General features: G+C 51.6%; 1 protein-coding gene across 13 annotated transcripts in view; it reads right to left on the bottom strand.

Moving 5' to 3' along the window:
- CTIF (cap binding complex dependent translation initiation factor) overlaps positions 1 to 20,322 on the bottom strand; it is a 286,624-nt gene that overhangs the window by 155,907 nt on the left and 110,395 nt on the right. For all 13 annotated transcript variants that reach the window (XM_036078182.2, XM_078060363.1, XM_036078186.2 and 10 more), the window contains one exon: positions 15,036 to 15,111. In XM_036078182.2, coding sequence (XP_035934075.1) covers positions 15,036 to 15,111 — 76 coding nt within the window. The remainder of the gene's footprint in view (positions 1 to 15,035; positions 15,112 to 20,322) is intronic.

Consider the following 20,322-nt stretch of genomic DNA (forward strand, 5'->3'; position numbering starts at 1 on the left):
CCTGTTTTTAGGAAAACACATGGAGGTATTTAGGGGTAAAGTGACACCATGTGCACAACTTATTCTTCAACTTCACAACTTATTCTTATTTTCAAGATGAAAATAAGAAAATTATGTAGACGGAGTGATAAAGCACGTGGGTAAGGAGAGTCACAGGGTTGGGCCCAGGGGTGGCACAGGGTTCACTCCTATTTCACAGGAAGTGGACCATGAGGCTCAGAGGTGGGGCGTGATCACCTGTCTCTGGGTCAGGGCTCTGGCCCCTCAATCCCTCTGCTCCAAAAGTTAGAACACTGAACCTCAGAGGGAAAGGCCAGGGCTGTTTTCCGGACACGATCTCAATGTTTGGCCTTCCCATAGCCTGTTTGGCTAGGCCTGCAATTACAGTACTGTTATTATTTATAGTCTATTTAGTAGCAACTTTTGATTACTCCCTTTGTAGGCAGAAGTTAGTGTTTGTTGTTTTATCCCCAGGTCAGCTTCCTCCTGCCACCAAGAATGCGTCAGGGTCACTGCCTGCTGCCGAGCTCAGGGACAAACTCCCTTCAACACCAGCCGTCACCCAACACACTGGGTGGGCACATCAGCTCCACATGCAGCAATGGGATCTGACGAGAAGAGCTCAGGGCGTTCTATTCATCTCTGAAAACACAAGCTGCCCCCATATCTTCACCCCAGGGGGTGGCCTTGAGCCCCTGCAAGTGTGCAGTGTCCCTGGGGACTCTCCTGAGGTTTCTACCTTTCACAGGCGGGAAGGTAACCTGCAGGGGCTCACCCGGGACTGTCGGGGCCAATGGGTCATCCATCTGGGGTATGCCAGTGACAGGATCAGGTGCTGGAGTCTGGGGCACTGTGTCAATCTTGAATCACTCAACCCTCTGCAAATCCATACCCTTGGTTGTCCAAGAGGGCAAGATTCTTTGTCCTTCATTGGAGCAAAATAATGATAAAGAACAAACAAACAACCAAAGATTTTGGCAGCAAATAGAAGGGGATGGGTGATGTCAATTATTCACGACACTATCAAGAAATTACGAAGATGGACAACAAATCTGTACTATAAATATCACACTTGCTAGGAGACCAGATCTCAACTGTTGCCAACACTAGAAGAAGTGATAACTCCGTGATGCCAGGGAGGTGGGGTGAGCCACACAATGTAAACGGCGACATAAACATATAAAATCAGTATGTCACACACCTTAAACTCACACAGCGTTTTATGTCAAATATATCTCGATTTAAAAAGACAAGAAAAAAGAGCGAGAACAGAAGAAATAATTAAGAGCCAGCTGCCTGCAAGTAGGTCCTAAGGTGCTGGTTCCCAGATGGGAGCAGGCATCAGAATCACCGGCTGGGATGGTAACATACAGATCGCTGAGCCCCGCCCCCAGAGTTTCTGGTTCAGTGAAAGAGAAGGGAGCCCCAAGAATTTGCACCTCTCGCACGTTCCCAGGTGATACTAATGCAGCTAGTCTGAGGACCCCACTTGGAGAACCCCTGCCATAAATGTTGTAAAGGCAAATGAGATGTTTTCAGCCTTTAGGATCCGGAGTGTGTGTTGTAGGGGGGCATGTGGGACACACACGTGCTTACCAATGACAAGGAGGGGGGCAGCCCTTCTGTAGGTCTATATTAAGTGCTGGAGAAGCCCAGGTGAATCAACAAGGAAATGCCTGTCAGGGAGGGGTGCACAGAGGAGGTGACCTGCAGGCAGAGTCTTTGAAGAACAGGGATACGGCAGGGAGGCAAATGAAGCAGGAAGGACATTTACGGCAGGGGGACCAGTGCTGCTGGATCAAGGGCCTATTAGTTAGTCACAAGGCTAAAGCACAAGTTGGGGAGTGACAGGAGAGAAGCCTGGAAGGCTGGCGGATACCAGGCAGAAAGGGAAGTCTGCGGTTTTCTCATAGGCCAAGGGAATCAGTGAAGAATTTTTAAGCAGGGCAATAAGAAGTTGGGTAAAACCTTTACCTTTCTGGGTCTCACTTCCCTTGTCTGTATAATGGGCTGATGGGCAGAAGGTCTAAGTAGGCCTTTGCGGCCTTGACATGCTGTGATTCAATGGGGGCAGAGGGAGAGAGTGAGGCCACCCAGCTAGCGGCCTCACCCTGCTAGCAGCCCCTTGCAAAGCAGAGGGATTCGACAGCTACTCACTCATGCTTGGTCTGTCTGTCCATCTGCTGCCTCCAGAACCCTGGCCCAGCCTGGGAAGTGGAGGCAGATGACTAGAGGTGTCACCCACATTGCTAATCTCTCCTGGGCAAGTCCTCCCTCCCCCAGGCTGTGCAGAGCCGAGCAGCCTGGGATTATGTAGCAGCTCACAATGGAAGGAAGAGGGTGTAGGAGGGAGGTCCCCGGGCTGACCCTGGTATTGTTCTTGGGCCAGAAGAAAGCTTCCTCCTGCCTGGCCATTGCAAAGCTAGAAATGACGATGTCCAGCCAGTGAGAGTCAGCGCGTCCTGGGGGTGGGGGTGGGGGAGCCTGCCGTCGGGTGGCCTGGGAGCTGGGGCCCATTCACAAACGCCTGCTGGAGAGCACGTAGCCCTGTCCGCCCCCACCCCCTCTGCCTGCAGCCTCTGACTACTCCCAGTGAGAAGCTGGGGTAAACGAAAATAACTGGGCTTCTCCGCCCCCAAGCTCACCGCCGCCAGGAAGGGGAACGCGACCAGAAATGGCACACTGGCTAATAAAGGAATAATGGATGCTTCACACCCTTAGCAACACCTTCCTCTTCCTCTAGCCTCAGCTGCTCCTTGCACGGGCCAAGGACAGAGGAGGAAAGGTGCTGGACCAGAATGCAGCCTGGTCCAACCAGGACTGGCTCAAGTCACCAGGGCATCACCAAGATGGCTGGAGGTGTTAGGCCAGCCCTGGAATGGTTGGTCGGGCTGCAGGTGGGGTGATGCCATTCATCCCGTGCTTCGGGGCCTCTCCAGCCAGGACTGCTGCGTCACTGGTGGGTGGGTGGGCACGTGCAGGAGTCTCTGAGCATTGGTAGCCAGGGCCCCCATAGGCCAGCTTAGGGCCTACTCACAACTCTGGCACCTCTGCTGGCCTCCTCATCCCAAGCCCACGCCACTCCCGAGCTGGGCTGGTTGGGATAGCTCTTGCTCTTTGTGAGATGGCCTGGGCCCAGCCGTGTTCTTGGTGGAGGTAGCGTTTAGTCTGGCCTTGCTTGGGCTTGCCACCCTCGCCCCCAGGTGCTCCCTCCCACCTGACTGATCAAGCCCACAGGCACTCAGCAAAGGATTCTGGACGTGGTCTGGCCCAAAGCAGGGCATGGACAAGATGACCTGTCTACTGGGGGCAAGTCCTGTTTTTAAGGGACACTGGCCTGTCTCTAATGAAGTCACAAAAATTCCTTTCCTGGCCACTGAGGGAAGGTGTGTATGGTCCTAGGAATTCCCTATAGGTCCCAAGAAAACAAGGATTGGTCAGGCCCTAGCCCTTGGCTTCCTAAATCCTCTTTCCATCATGCATTTTGCTGCTCAAGAGCATTTGACTGAGTCCCTATTTGGTCAAGTCCCAAGGCCTCAAGGACCCATACCCAAATGGCTCTCTCTACTTACAAAAATGCCCCTTCTGGTTCCTGGACACCCCCATTCTCCACAGCCTCTACTGCTTCTGAACCACTACTCACTTATTTCTACAGCCCTGAATGCCAGACCTTTTCTTTTCTCCCTAGAGAACGTCCCTGGCCACCCCCACGGTCCAGTTCAAGGTCTGCCTCCTCCAGGAAGCATAAACACAAGGAGAGGCAGGAAACAATCGGAGAACCTCACAACTGGTCTAGAATCAAGGCCTCCAACGTCCACGAACTCTCCGAGGCCTGTGGCAGTCTGCTTCATTGAGGACAGTTCCACGAAGGAGGGAAAGTGTGAACGGGGCCATGAAAGATGGTGGGTGATCTGGGCCAGGGGGGTGGTAAGGACACAGCAGGTGTAAGGAGTGGGGAGGGCACAGCTGGTGAGGCCCTGCTCAGCGTGAGTCCTACACAGGCAGACGGTTGCTCTCTGAGAGCTCGGTCTTAGAAGGAGCCGGGGAAGCTCAACACAATCTCCACCCCCGTGCTCCCCAGATCACAGGAGGGCCCTGTGGGAGGCTTCCCAAGCACGTTTCTTGCCTGTTAAGCTCAGCGGTTCTGTCCTTGCTTCCAGTTATCACTGTGCTACTTAGTAAGGTCATTTCATGTACGTAGAGCAGTTTTTTGGTTTATAAAGAGCTGTCATTATATAACCTGGTTTGTATTTTGACCCTCAGGATAGCTTTGCGATGTAAGTCAAACAGGTGTATGACCCCATTTTATAGCTGGAGAAATGGAAGCTGGAAGAGAATGATCTTCGGCGAATTTCACAATGGTCTGTGTGTGGGACTGAAGGGTTCTCAGACGATGGAAGTTCAATGAACCTCAGATTTTTGCCAGCTTTTTTTTTTTTTAACATTTAAAAAAAAAAATTCTCAGAGCTTTTTACCCTGTATATTCTAGGTCAGTGTTTGACAAACTTTTTCTGTAAGGGGCCAGACAGTAAATACTTTAGGCTTTGCAGGCGGTAGGGTCCCACTGTAACTCCTCAGCTCTGCCCTGTAGCCCAAACACAGCCACAGGGAGCCAACAGCTGGGCGGACTGCGTGCCAATAAAACTTTATTTGCAGAAACAGGCTGGAGGGCCGGACTTGGTCTGTGCCAGTTTGCCATCCCTGTTGAAGACCCTAGCCGTGTTCTGGATCATCGAAGCGGCTTGGTAAGGGAGACAGTTGTCCCCCGGGCCCCCTAGAGCCAGAAAGCACTTGCTACCTGTTGTCCCAGCTCCTTGAGACCACGTGGGAACCCACTCCAGACTTGGCCGTAGCCTGCTCCCTAGGAACTTCCCTAGCTGTCACCAGCAAAAGTCTTCACCCCCAAGTGGTGACTTCTTGTAAAAAGACTCACAAACAACAAAAATAAAAATAGGCTTGCCTCACAGAGCATGTTGCCCCATTCCCAATGGGCCTTGCTACCTGGCGGCCTCAGACAGGAAACCATGGAATGAAGGACTCCTGGTATCCTCCTTTATTGTATGGGGCACCTATTTTTGTCCTGAGGGAGGAAGCACTGGGGGGAGTGGGGGGAGGTGGCCAGAGAGGCAGAGGGAGGGGATCTCCTAGGTAAGCATTCCTCCTTGATAGCTGATGCACTGTCTTGGGTCAGCAGGGATTGTGGGGGAGGGCATTAGAAACTGATTGTTTAAAAAAAAGTAAAAACCGTATCTCTTCCTCTTTCGAAGGTGTCCGTGGGGCTCCTCTCTCTCTTTCCATTTTTAGTGCCTTCAGCAGGAGAGGAAAAAAAAAAGATATCCATTTTCTTGTTCTTGCTTATTAAGGAAATGACATTCACCCTTAACTTGCTGTACGTGACTACGGTCACCTAGAATATAGAAAATGGTTTTCCAGCACCTCTTCCTCCTCATCAACATTCCTTACAAAGGGGCGCCAGAGGAGTCGGGCTGCCTAAATTCCAGTTTCCACTCCCCCATCTATAAGCCACGTGACCTGGGCAAAGTATTTGATCTCAATTCTCGCATTTGCGTTAGTATCTCCCATGGCGATAACAGTAATACCTCTGCTCTATGCGGCCGTTACATGAACTCAGAAAGGGTGGTATGCAGACCCTAGCTCAGACAGTGCTCGAGCCCCTGTGAGGGGACCCAGGCTCTGGACTGGGGTGCTGGGAGTGAGTCCCTCCGGGACAGGAGCAAGCAGGCCTCATTCAGTCATTCACTGAATATTTCATGAGCACCTGTATGTCCAGTGGGAGAGTGAAGACCACGAAATAAATAAAGCAAATACATGATGAATGCAATGGAGAAGAATAAGGGGGGGGCGGCGAGGTGTTCAAAAGGCCTGTTGAGAAGGTGATATCTGACCAGAGACAACCCACTCCCCAGGGACGGCGGGAGGATAAGCAAGATAAGAAAGAGGAAACGTTGTCACAGCTCCTAAAGCGTGGAAAGCACTCGGCAAGGGTTTCCAGTGTTCCTACGGGGCAGCACAGTTGTTGAATGCTCTCTGAAGGAACAGTGGGAGAATCCCATGTCCCCGTCCACTGGACAGGAAGCCAGCCCCTGCATTCTAAATCAGTCCCTCATGGCTAAGACAGTGCCTCTCCCCAGAAAGGTGCTCAGTCAGTACTGGTAGACCGGGTGAATGAAGTCAGACCGTACCTCCACTGAGACCAAGAGGGGACATGAACTAGTAGTGCTTGGGGAAGATGACAGGCCTGGGGGTTCCAGGTAGGGCTTGGTTTTCACATGACTGTTCCTCAGCATCTTGGGTTATTTTAATAACCCTGATGCCTGTGAGTTAGCATATCCTAGAAATTTCCAGAAGTCTTAGCAACAGAGCTGGCATAGCTCTAGGGAACAATAAAGTCACTCCTTCCCATCTGGATAGCTGGGAACTGGGCTACAGCAGCTTCAATCCAGTAGGGGGGCCTAGTCCCGCCAACCAGGTTTCCAAACGGCAACAGCGCCACCTACTGGAGGAGCAAGGCTGCTCTTGCAGTGGCCACCAGTTTTATTCTTCAGGGCACCCAGTGGGGGGCGAGGGGGGCTGCTGGTCGTCATTCAGGAGAGCAGTGATTTTCATTCTCCATTCTCAAAGCTCATTTGTCCCTCAGAGGGGTGGGGTGGGCGAGATTCTCATCCTGTCCTTATTCGGGGCCAAGCAGGGGGATGGGGTGCTTAACCGCACGCCTCCCTGTCCCCTGCTTTAGCGGGTCTGTCCCCTCTGTGGGTCCCGTGTGAAGAGATTGCCGTGGATACTCTCGTGAGGTCTGAACTCCCACTCCCCCTTCCCTGGCTCTGCTGGGCCCCTCAGGGGAGAGAACCTAGGGAGCACGCGTGGGGCCCGAAATCCCGCCTGACGCGGTAACGCTGGGTGTCCGGCTGGGTACCCTGCCCACCGCACGACGGTGGGATTATACAATGTCTACTACCAAACTAGGTCAGTCACCAGAGGATCAAAGCGAGGGACCTGACCAGGTCACAGTGAGCTCATAATTAACTGCAGGCAGGCACAGAATTGTTTCAAAATTTCCTCACAGGAAGGCAAAAAGGGAAATCAGTTGGGTTATGCAGTTCCTCTTGTCAGACAAAAGGCAGCCGACCTCACGTTTGTCTGACAGAATTCAAGAAAAACGATCGAAATATGTCCTTATAGAAAGCCTTGGGCAAGACGCAGGATAATTCAAGACCACCGTCTCTCAACTGGGGTTTCGTACAAGACACAGAAGCATCCAGGGCCGCGTGGGGAAGAGGGAGGCAGCCTCTCCGCAGGGCCCTGAGGCTGTGTGGTCCCCTGCGCTCTGGAACCTGAGGGGACGCGGGGGAGAAGCCGCTCAGCGAGTGACCACACCTGAGGGGGAAGGAGCCTTGGGGTGGTGTCTGGGCAGGGGTCTCGGGCTTCTTCAGAGTCTATTCCCTGGGCTTCACATGCGCGTAGTCAGGTTTAACTTGGCCTGCATTATGGCGCTCCATCTTTGCCCTCATACAGCCGGCCAGCGCCTGTTCTTCCAAGGGCAGAAGCCAGCGCTCTGGAAGGCCCCAGGCCCCACGCCAGTGGGCACCTCCCCTGGAGGCCCAGGTCAAGTCTGGTGTGGGGAATGCTGCCTGCACCCCTCACTCCATGGGAAGGCACCCTCCTTGTCTATGCGGCTGATGGAGGCTTAAGGGGTGTGCCTTCCTAGGAGCAGCCATGTGTTCCCGGGGAGGGGGTAGGACCCCCCGGAGGGATGTCGGGCCTTTGCACAGTGGGGCACATTTGGGTCAAACAGGTATGTCCCTAACACCTGTGTGTGACCACCTCCGCTCCCACCTCATCCTGTCCCTTGTTCTGGCCAGCAAGGGCCTGAGCATTGGCCTGGGTCATTTTTTTGACATTTTGCATGTCGAGCACCAATAAGGAGGCCAGGACACCTTTGGCTGCTGGGGACGTGGGACTTGCGACTGCAAACGCCAGACTGAGCCTCCAGAGCGGTGCGCTGGTGTCCTCTAGTGGGAGCAGATCATGGTGCAGCCAGTGTCCCTGCCTGGCCTCTGCACCAGGCCCCGCTGAGCTGGGACCACGCTGCAGCAGTTAACGGGCGATGGGCACCGCAGTGATCACATCACCGGCCACATGGCAGGCTGGCTAACCCCAGTCCACCTTCACATGGCTGCCAACAGAGGGGCCCCTAGGACTCCATCCTGGGTCCAACTGTGTGGGTCTCAGCTTCGGCCCTGCTCCATGGCTTCACCGCCTGGAACCATGACTGATGATGACCCAAGTCCGTGTCACCACGCTCAGAGCCTCCAGCTGCCCTCCCCCCATCAGCGGTGTGGGGGAACAATGCTAGCCCGAGCTCACTGGAGGCCGCCAAGTGTTCGTGGGTGCGAAGATGTGGCTGCTGCCTATCACCCACACCCTCAGCCACCACTATAGGCAGAGAGACCTTGGCGACAGTCAATATCATCAGCACCAGCCCTTATCAACCAACTAAATGCCTTTTACGGGTAAAGAACTATACCTGGAAGACATGGGCACCTGTGTGCCCTGTTCCCAGGTCCTTGGGTGCTTCCAGGGACTTGGCCCCAGTGGTCCCAGCAATAGGGATCCCCGAGGATCCCTCTGTGGAAATACAGCCAGGCAGGGCCATCAATCAGGGATAAGGGTCCTCAGCTTTGACTGGAGGGGAGTTTGGCCAGGTAGCCAGGTGACGGCATCTGACCTGACCGAGGCACGCCTACCTAGGACCACTCACTGTGACGGGCACCCCATGTGCAACTCCCAGTGAGAGATAAGCCAGAGCTCCCTGGAAATAGTCATTAAGTCTGGGGGCCGCTGGGGTCAATGCTCCATACTCAGCCATGCATTCAAGTCCCCGAGAACAGCTTCTGTAGTAGCACGGAGCAGACAGGCGAAGTCTGCAGGGAGAGGGCCCAGACTTGCCCCTGCAAGGACTCTGACGTGGGCAAGGCATAGGGGCACTGGGGCAAATCACAAAGCCTCCTAGATGCTAAGGAGTCTGAACAGGGAGGGTAGGGGTCAGGGTGTGTTGGTGTGGTGCCTCGGGCCTCTATGGGGTGAGGAGATGCTGGAGAGACGAGTGGGGTACAGCCCTAATGCTTCTCTTCTTCTGGGGTGGAAGAAATGGCGGGCAGGTGGGCAATGGGCTTCAGGCCAAACTCTCCCTTCATCCTCCTATTTTCCTTTCTTTTTGCCTCCCAGTAGGGGAGGGGAGGCAATACAGCAGTCCCCTCTTATCCACGGGGGACATGTTCCAAGACCTTTTAAAACCTTGAAACCTCAGTTAGTATTGAACCGTGCGTGCGTGCGCGCACACGCACACGCATACACACACACACACACACACACACACTCTATATTTTCCGGGACATACATACTATGCTAAAGTTTAATTTACAAATCAGGCACAGGAAGAGGTTAGCAACAATAAGATAGAACAATTATACTGTAATTAAAGTTCTGTGGATGTGGTCTCTCTCCCCAAATCTCACTGTACTGTACTCACCCCTCTTGTGATGATGTGAGGTGGTAACATGCCTGCCTGAGGACAGGAAGTGAGGTGAAGGACGCGGGGCCTGTGACGTCGGGTTACGCTGTCACTGACCTTCATCGCTCCTGCACCTCAGTTGACCTCAGGTAACTGAGACCAAGGAAGGCGAAACTTCAGATTCAGTTAACTACTGAAGTTAACCACTAACCTGTGGATGAGGTTAACTAACCGTGGTTAATCAGTGTAGGTTTCTTTCTACTCCTCAAACTCTGACTTTTGTCAAAGACAGTGTATGAAGCCCCCTCATCTCTGCTCAGGCCCAAGACTCTGTGGGAGGGCTGGGGGGGCCCCAGGCTATGGGTGGGCTTTCTCTCCCCTTCAGTGGTCTTCAACTGGGTGCACAGTGTCTCCTTGGTGTATCTGGAAATACTTCTGGTGGTCACCATAGCTGCTCATCCGTCCCCAGTGACCTGCGTTCAGTGGCTGAGACCGGGAACACTGAATATCCTACATTGCATCAGACACTTTCATCCAGTTAAGATTTGTCCCAACCCAAATGCCAATAGCTAGGCTAGCTGACCCTGAGGACCCAAAGCTGGACAACTCAGCCAGCCAGCCCTGTCTGTGAGGGGCTCTGAAGAATGCTAGGAAAACTCGGAAAAATCATCCCAATGTGCTCTCCTAGGGCCTCAAATTCTACCACCACAGCTCTGCTTTGGGATCAGGAAGCCTGTCAGCCCTGCCCTAATGGTACCCATATGAAGTACAAATGCCCAAGAAGAGGTGTCATGAGCATTATCATCTGTAACTCTAGGATTTCAACTCTTATTGATAATTTTGATAAAATTGCAGAATGTCCTGTGATGCTTTAAAAAATACAGATTCCTGGATATGATTCAGTAGGTGTGGTCACCAGCCCCAATGATCCCTGCCTCCCGACAGTCACACCTTTGTGCAGTCCCTTCTGCAGTGTACCAGGTTTGGTGTGTTTGCAATCAACATATGGCATGTGGTAGAGTGACAGCATGTCACTTCTGAGATTACGTTATAAAAGATGGGGACTTCTATGTTGGATGCTCTCTCTCTCTCTCTCAGATCACTTGCTTTGGAGGAAGCCTGCTGCCATGTTGTGAGGACTCTCAGCAGTTTATGAAGAGGCCCACATGGCAAGAAATTGAGGCCTTCTGCCAACAACCAAGGTGGAACTGAGGGAACCGTGTGAGGGGGCTGTGACGGAAGGAGGCCCTCCAGCCCCAGTCAAGCCTTCAGATGGCTACAGCCCTGGCCATCAGCCTTACTACAACTTCAGGAGAGACCCCTTGAGCCAGAACCCCCAGCCAAGCTGTTCCCAGATTCCTGGCTCTCTGAATGTACGTGTGATGGTAAATGTCTGTTTTTTTAAGCTGCTAGATGTTAAACTATTTATTATATGGCAGGAGATAATTCATGCAGTGGGTCTATGGTAAGGCCAGAAAGCTGTAGATTTAAAAGCTTCCCAGGCAGATCTGATGTGCAGCCAAGGTTCAGTACCATGGGTTTAGGGGCCTATCTGCTGAGAGTTTTCTGGGGGCAAAGCTGATTCAAAGTGGCGTGTGTGTGTGAGTATCAAAGCCCTGCTACTGTGTGGACCCACACTGCACATGGAGACGAGAAGTGGAGACCTCCACTACCAGCAGCCCCTAACTGCTTAAGTGTCAGACACGGCCCCGGAGAACCAGGAGTGCTTGCTGACTTATTGCTCCCTGGAAGAAAGAGAGAAAACATGGAATATGCAACCTGAGGGGGGCCTTGGCCTGATGATTTTCACCATTTGTTTAGTAGTAGAACCATTTCCTCAAATGAAATAATTCACAGTAGACTGGTTTAGAGACACCAGGGGAGCAGTTCTGGGTGAGCCCAAGTAGGGGCCCCTGAGCCTGCTTCTCCAGCCTCCCTACTCCCCACCCCTAGTAGCACCCCCAAAGCACCTCTGAAAAACCCAGGAGCTTCAGTTTGCAAACCTGTGATTTAGTCCAACTGAGTCATTTTACTAATGAGTAAACTGAGGCCCAGGGAGGGGAGGTCACACAGCACTTCTGGGGCAGAAGTCTACAGCTTGATTCTCCTGACTTCTAGTGCAATCTTTCTGCACTGCCTGGGAGGTCACTTAGGAAAAGTGCACAGGGTGGGGTACAGGGAACTGCTCCCTCTCCCACCTCCTAACCAGGCTATGGGAGTCCACCATCAGAGGGAGGGAGCACCTGCTACGCACCAGGCATTGTTCTCAATGCTTCACATGAACTCAGTACTCAATCTTCGCCAACACCCCTATGAAGTAGAGATTGCCATTACCTTCATTTTACACAGGAGGAAACTGAGGCAGAGTGACAATAAATAATTAGCCTGATTCCTTGCTTAGTCAGTGGCAGGGCCAGGATTCCATAAAGTCCATGTCTGGGGTCCAGACACCAAGCCCTTAACCCCTGAGCTCTGCTGCCTCCCTCCTAGCCAGGGGCCCAGCTATTCCTGCCCTTTGAGCAGAAATGAAAGGCCCTCCACTCGGCTCTGCTCCCCTGGGAGCTAGGAGACAGGCGCCAAATAGGAGAAAGAGGTCAGACCTGTCAGCTTCCTGGCCAGGATGTCCCAGGCTTCTGGCTCAAAGGCCACCGAAGGGTCAACACCTCACCTAGGGCAGGGGGAATCTGGATCCTCACCTGGATCTGTGTCTCTCAAATAATTTTTTCTATCAACAGTGAATGCTGTAGGCATTTAGGAATGGAGCAATAAAATAGTAATTTCTGAGTACTTTATCCTTTTATTGTTTGCACCAAAGCTAGCTTTATATTCGCGGTGATAATTTAATACAGATCCAACCCAGAGGATGTTTCATGCACTGATACTCCATGCCATTGACCTACACACCATGGCTGAGGATACTGGTTCTTTTTTCTCTCAAACTTACAGGAAAGTTGTAAGGACAATACAAAGAACTTTCCTATGCTCCTCACTCAGATCCCCTGACTGTTAAAGCTCACCATTTGCTCTTCATTCCATCTGTGTATCTACATACCCATTATTTTTTGTTTCTCTAAACATTTGAGGACAGGCTGCAGACAGGAAGCCCCATATCCCTCAAATCCTCTACTGTGTATTTCTGAAAAACAAGGACACTTGTCTCTATAGCCATCATATAGCCCTTCAAGTCAGGACACCAACACCCAGGCAACACTGCTCTCCCCTTGCCCCACAGATTCCCATTCACATTCTCCAACTGTCCGATAGTCTTCTGGTCCAGGATCTCAGCAAAGAACACACGTGGCATTCAGTCTGCCTCTTTAGGCCCCTCCAACCTGGAAGATTCCTCAGTCTTTTCCTGTCTTTCATATGCAAGCTATTTTAGGGAATGGTCCTTACATTTGTTTCCTCGTGACCAGACTCAAGCTGTGCTTTCTTAGCAGGAAACCCCTCAGAAAGGATGTTGGGTTTCTCTGTGCTGCACACCAGACAGCACGTGGTGGCTACCCGTCCTGTCGCTAATGACCTTAACCTCCATCATATGGTCAGATTAGACTCTGGCAGGTTTCTCCACCATAAGGTCACATATTTCCCTTTGTAATGAGGTGAGCCCTACGTGTGCCCCAGTCTGGTACCTGGAAGAGAATTTGCAGTCTACAACACAGGGGGAGTAGTCTACACAGAGCCAAGTGGTCTCAATGAGTTATGGGGAAAGAGTTCAAAATTCAGGGAGTCTGAGGCAACTAGAGTTTGCAAGGCAGAGCACCAGAGAAGAGAAATCAAGAAATCTGCAGCTTGGGGAAACTTCCAGAGCCAGTAGAAGGCTTCCCGAAAGGAATAGACAGAACAATCCCCTGAGATCACACAGGGCTAGAAATAGTCTATGTTTCCAGTGGATGAGGTAGAAACACTCCCATTTGGAAGCAATCTCAGAGGGTACTGACTCAGTAGTAGAGTAAGATATATCCCAGACTAAAGGCCTTCCACCTAACAAGGCTTTAAAAGCAAGCCTTGAAAAGATCAAACTCTTCGGAAGTAACTTAACTGTGCTCCAGAACAATGCCCCAAATGTTTAAATGAATACCAACAATAATCCAGCACCCAACAATGTAAAATTCCTAATACCTGGCATCTAATCTAAAATCACCAGGCACACAGAGAAAAATATGACCTATATCCAGGAGAAAAATCAATGAATAGAAACAGACACTGAAATGACATGGATGACAGAATTAGTAGAGAAGAACCTTAAAACAGTTATTATAAATATATTTCTTATGCTCAAGAAGATTGGGGAAAGCATGGGCATGAAGAAGAGAGAAATGGAAGAGAGAGAAAAAAGATCCAAAGTGAACCTCTAGACACGAATAATACAACATCCAAAATGAACAATATACTGGACAGTATTAATGGTAGGTTAGGCTTTGCAAGAAAAGACTAGTGAACCTGAAGACATAGCAATGGAAACTATCCAAAATGAAGCACACAGAGAAGAAAGACTTAAAAAAAAATTAAGCAGAGTTTGGTGAGCCATGGGAAAATATGAAGAATCACAGCAGACATATCATTGGAATCCCAGTGGTGGGAGGAGGTGGTAGCTGAAATTTTTCCAAATTTGATGAAAACCATAAACTTACAGATCCAAGAAGCTCAATAAATGCCGAGTAGAAGAAACAAAGAAAAACCAGCTCAAGGCACATCCTCTTCAGATTGCTGAGACCTTGACTGTACATTTGATTGTCTCTCATTAATGGGCCCAAGGCATGAACACTGAACCCACAAAATGGGACAAGCACAAAAGCAGCAGGAAGAGAATGGGTGCAGGTGAAGTGGCATGAGATTCAGAAGAGAAGGAAAGGGTGACGTGGTGAGTGTGGTGGCAGGTCAGGGGCAGAGCAGGCTCAGTCACCTAGGAGACTGGCTCGCACTCCCTTGTGGCAGGTCCCAACCCCGTACCCGGACGCAGATTCCTACTATTTCTGCACCAGAAGCGTCTAAAGACTCAGATCTGCTTTCTCTTTGCTGAGTGGATCCTATTGTCCCGGAGCCTGGCTCAATTCAGGGAAAGGAGCCCAAATGGTGATAAAATCAGCAAGCACAGCGGACACCTGGAGGCTGGCAGGACAACTCCACTTTTCAAAAGCCTAAAAATAGCCCTGACCACGCTGGAAATGCCAGCAGCCCCACCAGTCCCACTGGAACACACTGCAGGACGCCTCACCTGCAGAGATTTCAGGTCAAGGGACAAAAAATTTCCAAGTGCGCCGAGTTGCCAGAGCATGGCCTCATTTCATCTCTGGGGGATGTCAGGCCTGCCACCGATGCTTATAGCATAGCCAAGAGCGTGCTGCCACACGCATCACCATGGGACACCCTGGGCCTCGGCAGGCGCCCACCCCTGCCCGTCTACCACTGCCAGAGCAAGGGGCCAAAAGAGCAGGTAGGCTCTGGCCAGGCTGAGGATCAGGACCTGGCTGGGGGGGTTGGAGACTGTTCCTGCACCTACCTGCCAGGCTGGGAGGACCTTCTCGATGTCATTCAGGTTGATGCCATCCCCATCTTCTAGCTTCCCTTTTCCACACCTGGACCAGAAAAGACAGAAAGGCACTGAAAAGTCGGCATGTTCACGCATCCTATCCCGGCCCGGCAAGCAGGAAGAGCAGACACCTGGCCTTGCCTCCTCAAGGCCTGCAGGATCAGTCTGTCCCACCCAGAGGAAACAGCTCTGGAGAAGCATGCCTTCCTTCCTCAGGCCTGGCAACACAGGCCCTGCCTCGGGAACGAAGGACTTTGTGCAGGTGGGGGTGCTGGGACCAGTCCCGGGGCAGGGAGCACTAATGTGACATCCAACCCCCAGGGAGGGTAACAGAGGTACCAGAGCTCCCCTGGATCCTTCCAGGCAAAGACGCTAAGCTCCCTGCCGATGAATACCCCAAAACCTATCACAGTTCCAGCAAAAGCCCATCATCTCCCCCATTATACCAAAGGGACAATGAATGAACAGAAAGACCAAACAACTTTCTTGAGGTCACACAGGCCAGCAACAGGGATTGCTCCTTCCTTGGCCTGCCTCTCAGCCCGTCCAGCGAGCCCACTCAGATGCTGATGCTTTGTCTTCATGCCCTCCGTGGGCAGGCCTACCATCAGGGCACAGACACTGGCCTCGATTCGCTATCAAACACCCATGTCTTCTGTGTATTGAAGGTGCAGACTCGGACCCGACTGCCAGGCTGGAACTCCAGCTGCATCCCTTACTAACTGGGGGACCCTATGCAAGTCACGTAACCTCTCCGGACCTCAGTTTCCCCATTTGTAAAATGGGGATCATTAGTAGTGTCTAACTAAGGTGGTAGGAGGATTAAACCAGTTAATGTATCTAAGTGCTTACAATCATGCCCGGCGCGCACAAGCGCGCTCGCACACGCACACACCCCCATATATACAACCATATTTACATACCCTATTTAACGGTAAACATATTATTATGGTAAATACGGGTAATAATCACATCAAGTTATAATAAGATAAATAATATGGTGCCACTAGGGCTAACACTCCTAGTACTAATACTGTTTACAACTATCTTACTAGTACTCCTACTATTACTGTTTTGCTACTGTTTTTTAAAAAAGATTTTATTTATTTGACAGAGAGACACAGCGAGAGAGGGAACACAAGCAGGGGGAGTGGGAGAGGGAGAAGCAGGCTTCCCACTGAGCAGGGAGCCCGATGCAGGGCTCGATCCCAGGACCCTGGATCATGACCTGAACCGAAGGCAGACACTTAACAACTGAGCCACCCGGGCACCCCTGTTTTGCTGTGGCTGCTGCCGGGGAAGAGAGCACCAGCACGGAGACTGATTAAGAGCCTAGACCCTGGAGCCGACCTCAGCCCACGAAAGTTACTCATTTCTCTGCGCCTCTGGGCTCCCGCAATTTGTCGACGTGAATAATGCTCCTGCCTCCCTAGGTTTGGTGAGTTTTAAATAATACGAGGTGAGCACTGGGAACGGTGCCCAGGACGGATTAGTGACCACTGCTCTCATTGTTATTATTAGGGACCCAGGCATGGTGAGGGCTGCCTGGTGTGATGGCTGCGGCATTTTCCAGCTGCAGAATTAATGCAACTCTCAAATTTCAGAGCATTTATTTGTTCAATATTTGCCGAGCATCTCTTGTGTTTTTGGCCTTGTTAACCTCCCTTGGAGTCATGGAAAATAAATCCGGTGTAGTTCCTGCCCTCCACAACTCAACAGCTCTTGGGAAACAAATCCTAAACTCATCTGACAGGGCAGTGAGCCTTACCACCAGTAGGGGGCAGCATGTGATAAGCGTCAGGGAAGCCTTACAGAAGGCGGAGCCGGGGTGGCTGCATATCCCAGCAAGGCTTGGGTGGAAGAGGGCAGAGGACGTGAGCTATGCCCCCGTTCAACAAGTGTTTCTGTGTGGGCTCCAGCTCAGGCTGGGCCCCAGTGTAAACAATGCATAGACTGGGCCTCTCAGGGCAACCGAGGGCAGCCCAGGAACCGACAGGAATGCTGCCCAGACCGTCCAGAGGCATCCAGAATGGTCTGGGGCAGAGGGAGGGAGGTGGGTCATGAGCTGGCCAAGCAGAGAACTCGGGAGAATGTCCTGGGCAGAGGGCAGCAAGGCAATGGCCTGGAGCTAAGCCCAAGTATGTTGCCAGCTGGGATGTCAGCCTTCCTGCCAGGGGAGTGGGGCGGGGGTGGGGGTGGGTAAAGGGGCAAGATGGTGCTAGAGGGCCGGGGCTGGAAGGACAGCTCAGGTTCTGGGAGGTGGAGCTGGGGTGGGAGGGGTGTAAGGAGGGTGTGAAGGGCACGAGGGAAAAGAGGAGAGTTCTTGCTCCCGCTGCCCCCACCCCAGCCTCCTGATGCCCTGGGCTGCATGCAGGTAAGGAGGCGGAGAAAGGTCTGGAAACATCCAGCTACCTTTTAACTACAGGCTGGCTGGTGAAGGTACCAATGGCTTGCATCTGCATTTCATGTGCACCATGGCAGCGGGAGGTGTGGAAGCTGGGGACCGCTGGCTGACTGGAATGGCTGACACCCTCACCCCCAGATCACGTACGCTACCCCCCACCTCTGGACTCCCAGCTGCCCCGAGCTCTAAGCACACGCTACACACCAGCTTAGCTCAGCACAGGCGCCTCGGCAGCCCCTGGGGGCGGCAGGGGACTGCGTGCAGGGAGAGCTGCTGTCCCCCTAGACCGTCCTGCCTGGGGTTCGGAACTCCCTGGAGGGACTGCAGGTTCGGAGGGCAGAAGGTTGCTACCACCCAGCTGAGTCACTGCTGCCAACAGGGTTTCCAAGGCAACAGCCTTCTCTGATTTCTGTCCCTCCATGGAAACATGGGCTGCGGGAAGCCTTGGCAACCAACCTTGGTACCCTGCTTCGGAGGGATGCTGCAGTGGCTGGGCACGTGGAGTCCGCCCCCAGTATGGCTGGACTCTAAGGGTGACACAGTTCCTGCCTCACCCACAAGGTGGCCACTGGATGCTACACCCACGATCCCCCAGGAACCTGGGGAGGCCTGGTCTCGCCTCTGCTCTATCCCATTCTAATAGGGTGCCTCCATGCTGAAGGCCATCTCCCCTCTCTACCCAAGCAAAAAATGCTCTTGGGAGCTCTGATGGAACCCACACAGGCAGGATGATGGAAAAAGGAGCCGTGGTGAGAGGCTGGGGTCTCCTGGGAGAGTATGAGGCAAGTGATGGGTCTCTCCCCAGAAAAATTTATACAAGCACGTGATTTTGCATGAAATTTTAAGGGGGTTAAGCTGATTCACAGATACTCTGTTATGGTGACCTGGGCACTGGATGGCGTCAGAAGGCCTTAAATCATGGCTCTTCCACTTGGGCAAGTTAGTCTGCCTCTCTGAGCTGCATTTCTCTCATCTCTGAAATAGGGACAAGAGCATCTCCCTCCCTAGATTGTTGTTCATGACACCGGTGAGACCAGGGTGGCCAGAGAGGGGGTGCCCACTGGGTGGGGTAGGGAGCAGGTGAGAGGCAGTTATGTTTAATATAACCAATAATACCAGTTATGTTTAGATCTGCAGTGACGGGAGGCGGGAGTGGACAGGAAGGGATTGGAAGGAAAAGTAAAAGCCATCGCATAATAAAAAAAAAAAAAAAAGGAGAACAACCAGTGTTGGCTAAGATGTGGAAAAATCAGCAACCCTGAACATTGCTGGTGGGAATGCAAAATATTCAGTCTTCATGGAAAATCGTTTGGCCATTTCCTCAAAAACTTAAAACATGGAATTACCATGTGTGGTATTGTGATTTATATAAGATATATTTGGTCTGTGTCCCCAGTCCTGGTACAGAACTAAAATCCTTGGAATTTCTTAAGCCAAGACAGAGATCAAGGTGTCTTTTGTTATGTTAATGAGGCAACTTTTGCAAAAACACCTAGGGAACCTAAGGGAGGGGGCTACTTGACAGGGGACCCAACTATATGAAGGGAGGGTTAGAACTTTCAGTCCTGACTCTGACCTCCAGGGAGGGGAGAGGGGCTGAAGTTGGAATCAATCGCCAATGGCCAATGATTCGATCAATCACGCCTGTGTAATGAAGCCTCCACAAAAGCCCAAAAGGAGAGGCTTTAGAGAGCGCCGGGGTGGAGAGCACGGGGAGATTCCGGGAGAGTGGCACTCTGGACAGGGCATGAAGCTCGGCACCTTTCCCCATCCCTCGTCCTATGCCTCTCTTCCATCTGGCTGTTTCTGAGTTACATCCTTTTATATAAACCAGTATTTAGTGAGTACAGTGTTTTCCCAACTCCCGTGCACCACCCCCCCCCCCAGCAAATCAATAGAAGCCAGGGAGGGGGTCGCTGGAACCCCCAATCTAGAGCCAGAGATCTGAAGCACAGATGACAGCCTGGCCTTTTGACTGGCATCTGCAATGCGGGGAGGGGACAACGCGTAGGACTGAATTCTCAACCTGTGGAGTCTGACACTTTTTTCCAGGTAGATGGTGTCAGAATTGAGCCAGATCGCAGGATACTCAGCTGATACCAGAAAACTGCTTGGTGGTGTTGGGGAAAAAACCACACACACTTCAGAACTGGTTTCAGAATTAGACTGCGTGACTCAGCAATTTCATCCCCAGGCTCATACCCCAAAGAATTGAAAACAGGGACTGAAACAAATACTTGTACACGAATGTTCATCGCAGAATCATTCACAATAGCCAGAGCATGGAAAGAACCCAAACGCCCATTAGCAGATGAATGGATAAACAAACAGGGATAGAGCCATGTGATGGAATATTATGCAGCCACAAAAAGGGATGAAGTGCTGATAGATGCTACAATGTGGATGAACCTCAAAAATATGCTGAGTGAAAGAAGCCAGAGCCCAAAGACCACATATGATCCCATTTCTATAAATATCTGGAAGAGGTAAATTCACAGAAACAGAAAGCACACGGGTGGTTGCCAGGTATAAGAAGGGGCTGGGGTGTAACTGCTTAGTGGATCTGATTCTATTCTGGGGCGTTGAAAATGTTTTGGAACTACAGGGAGGTGGTAGCTACCCCATATTATGAAAATACACAACGAAACTAAATTGAACACTTCAAAATGGTTAATGCATTGTTATGTGAATTCTAAGTTAATAACAATCATTTTAAAAAGAAAGGGAAAAAACCCCCATCTGTCTCATTCCCCTGTGTCAGTCACATTGCTGTCCTGAGGTCAGCCCAGGCCCGGACACATCATTAAGAGAAGAAGGCAACACTGATACACGAAGAAAGCAGAGGATGAGACA

This window comes from Halichoerus grypus, chromosome 13 (genome assembly GCF_964656455.1).
Source record: "Halichoerus grypus chromosome 13, mHalGry1.hap1.1, whole genome shotgun sequence".
Taxonomy (NCBI): Eukaryota; Metazoa; Chordata; class Mammalia; order Carnivora; family Phocidae; genus Halichoerus; species Halichoerus grypus.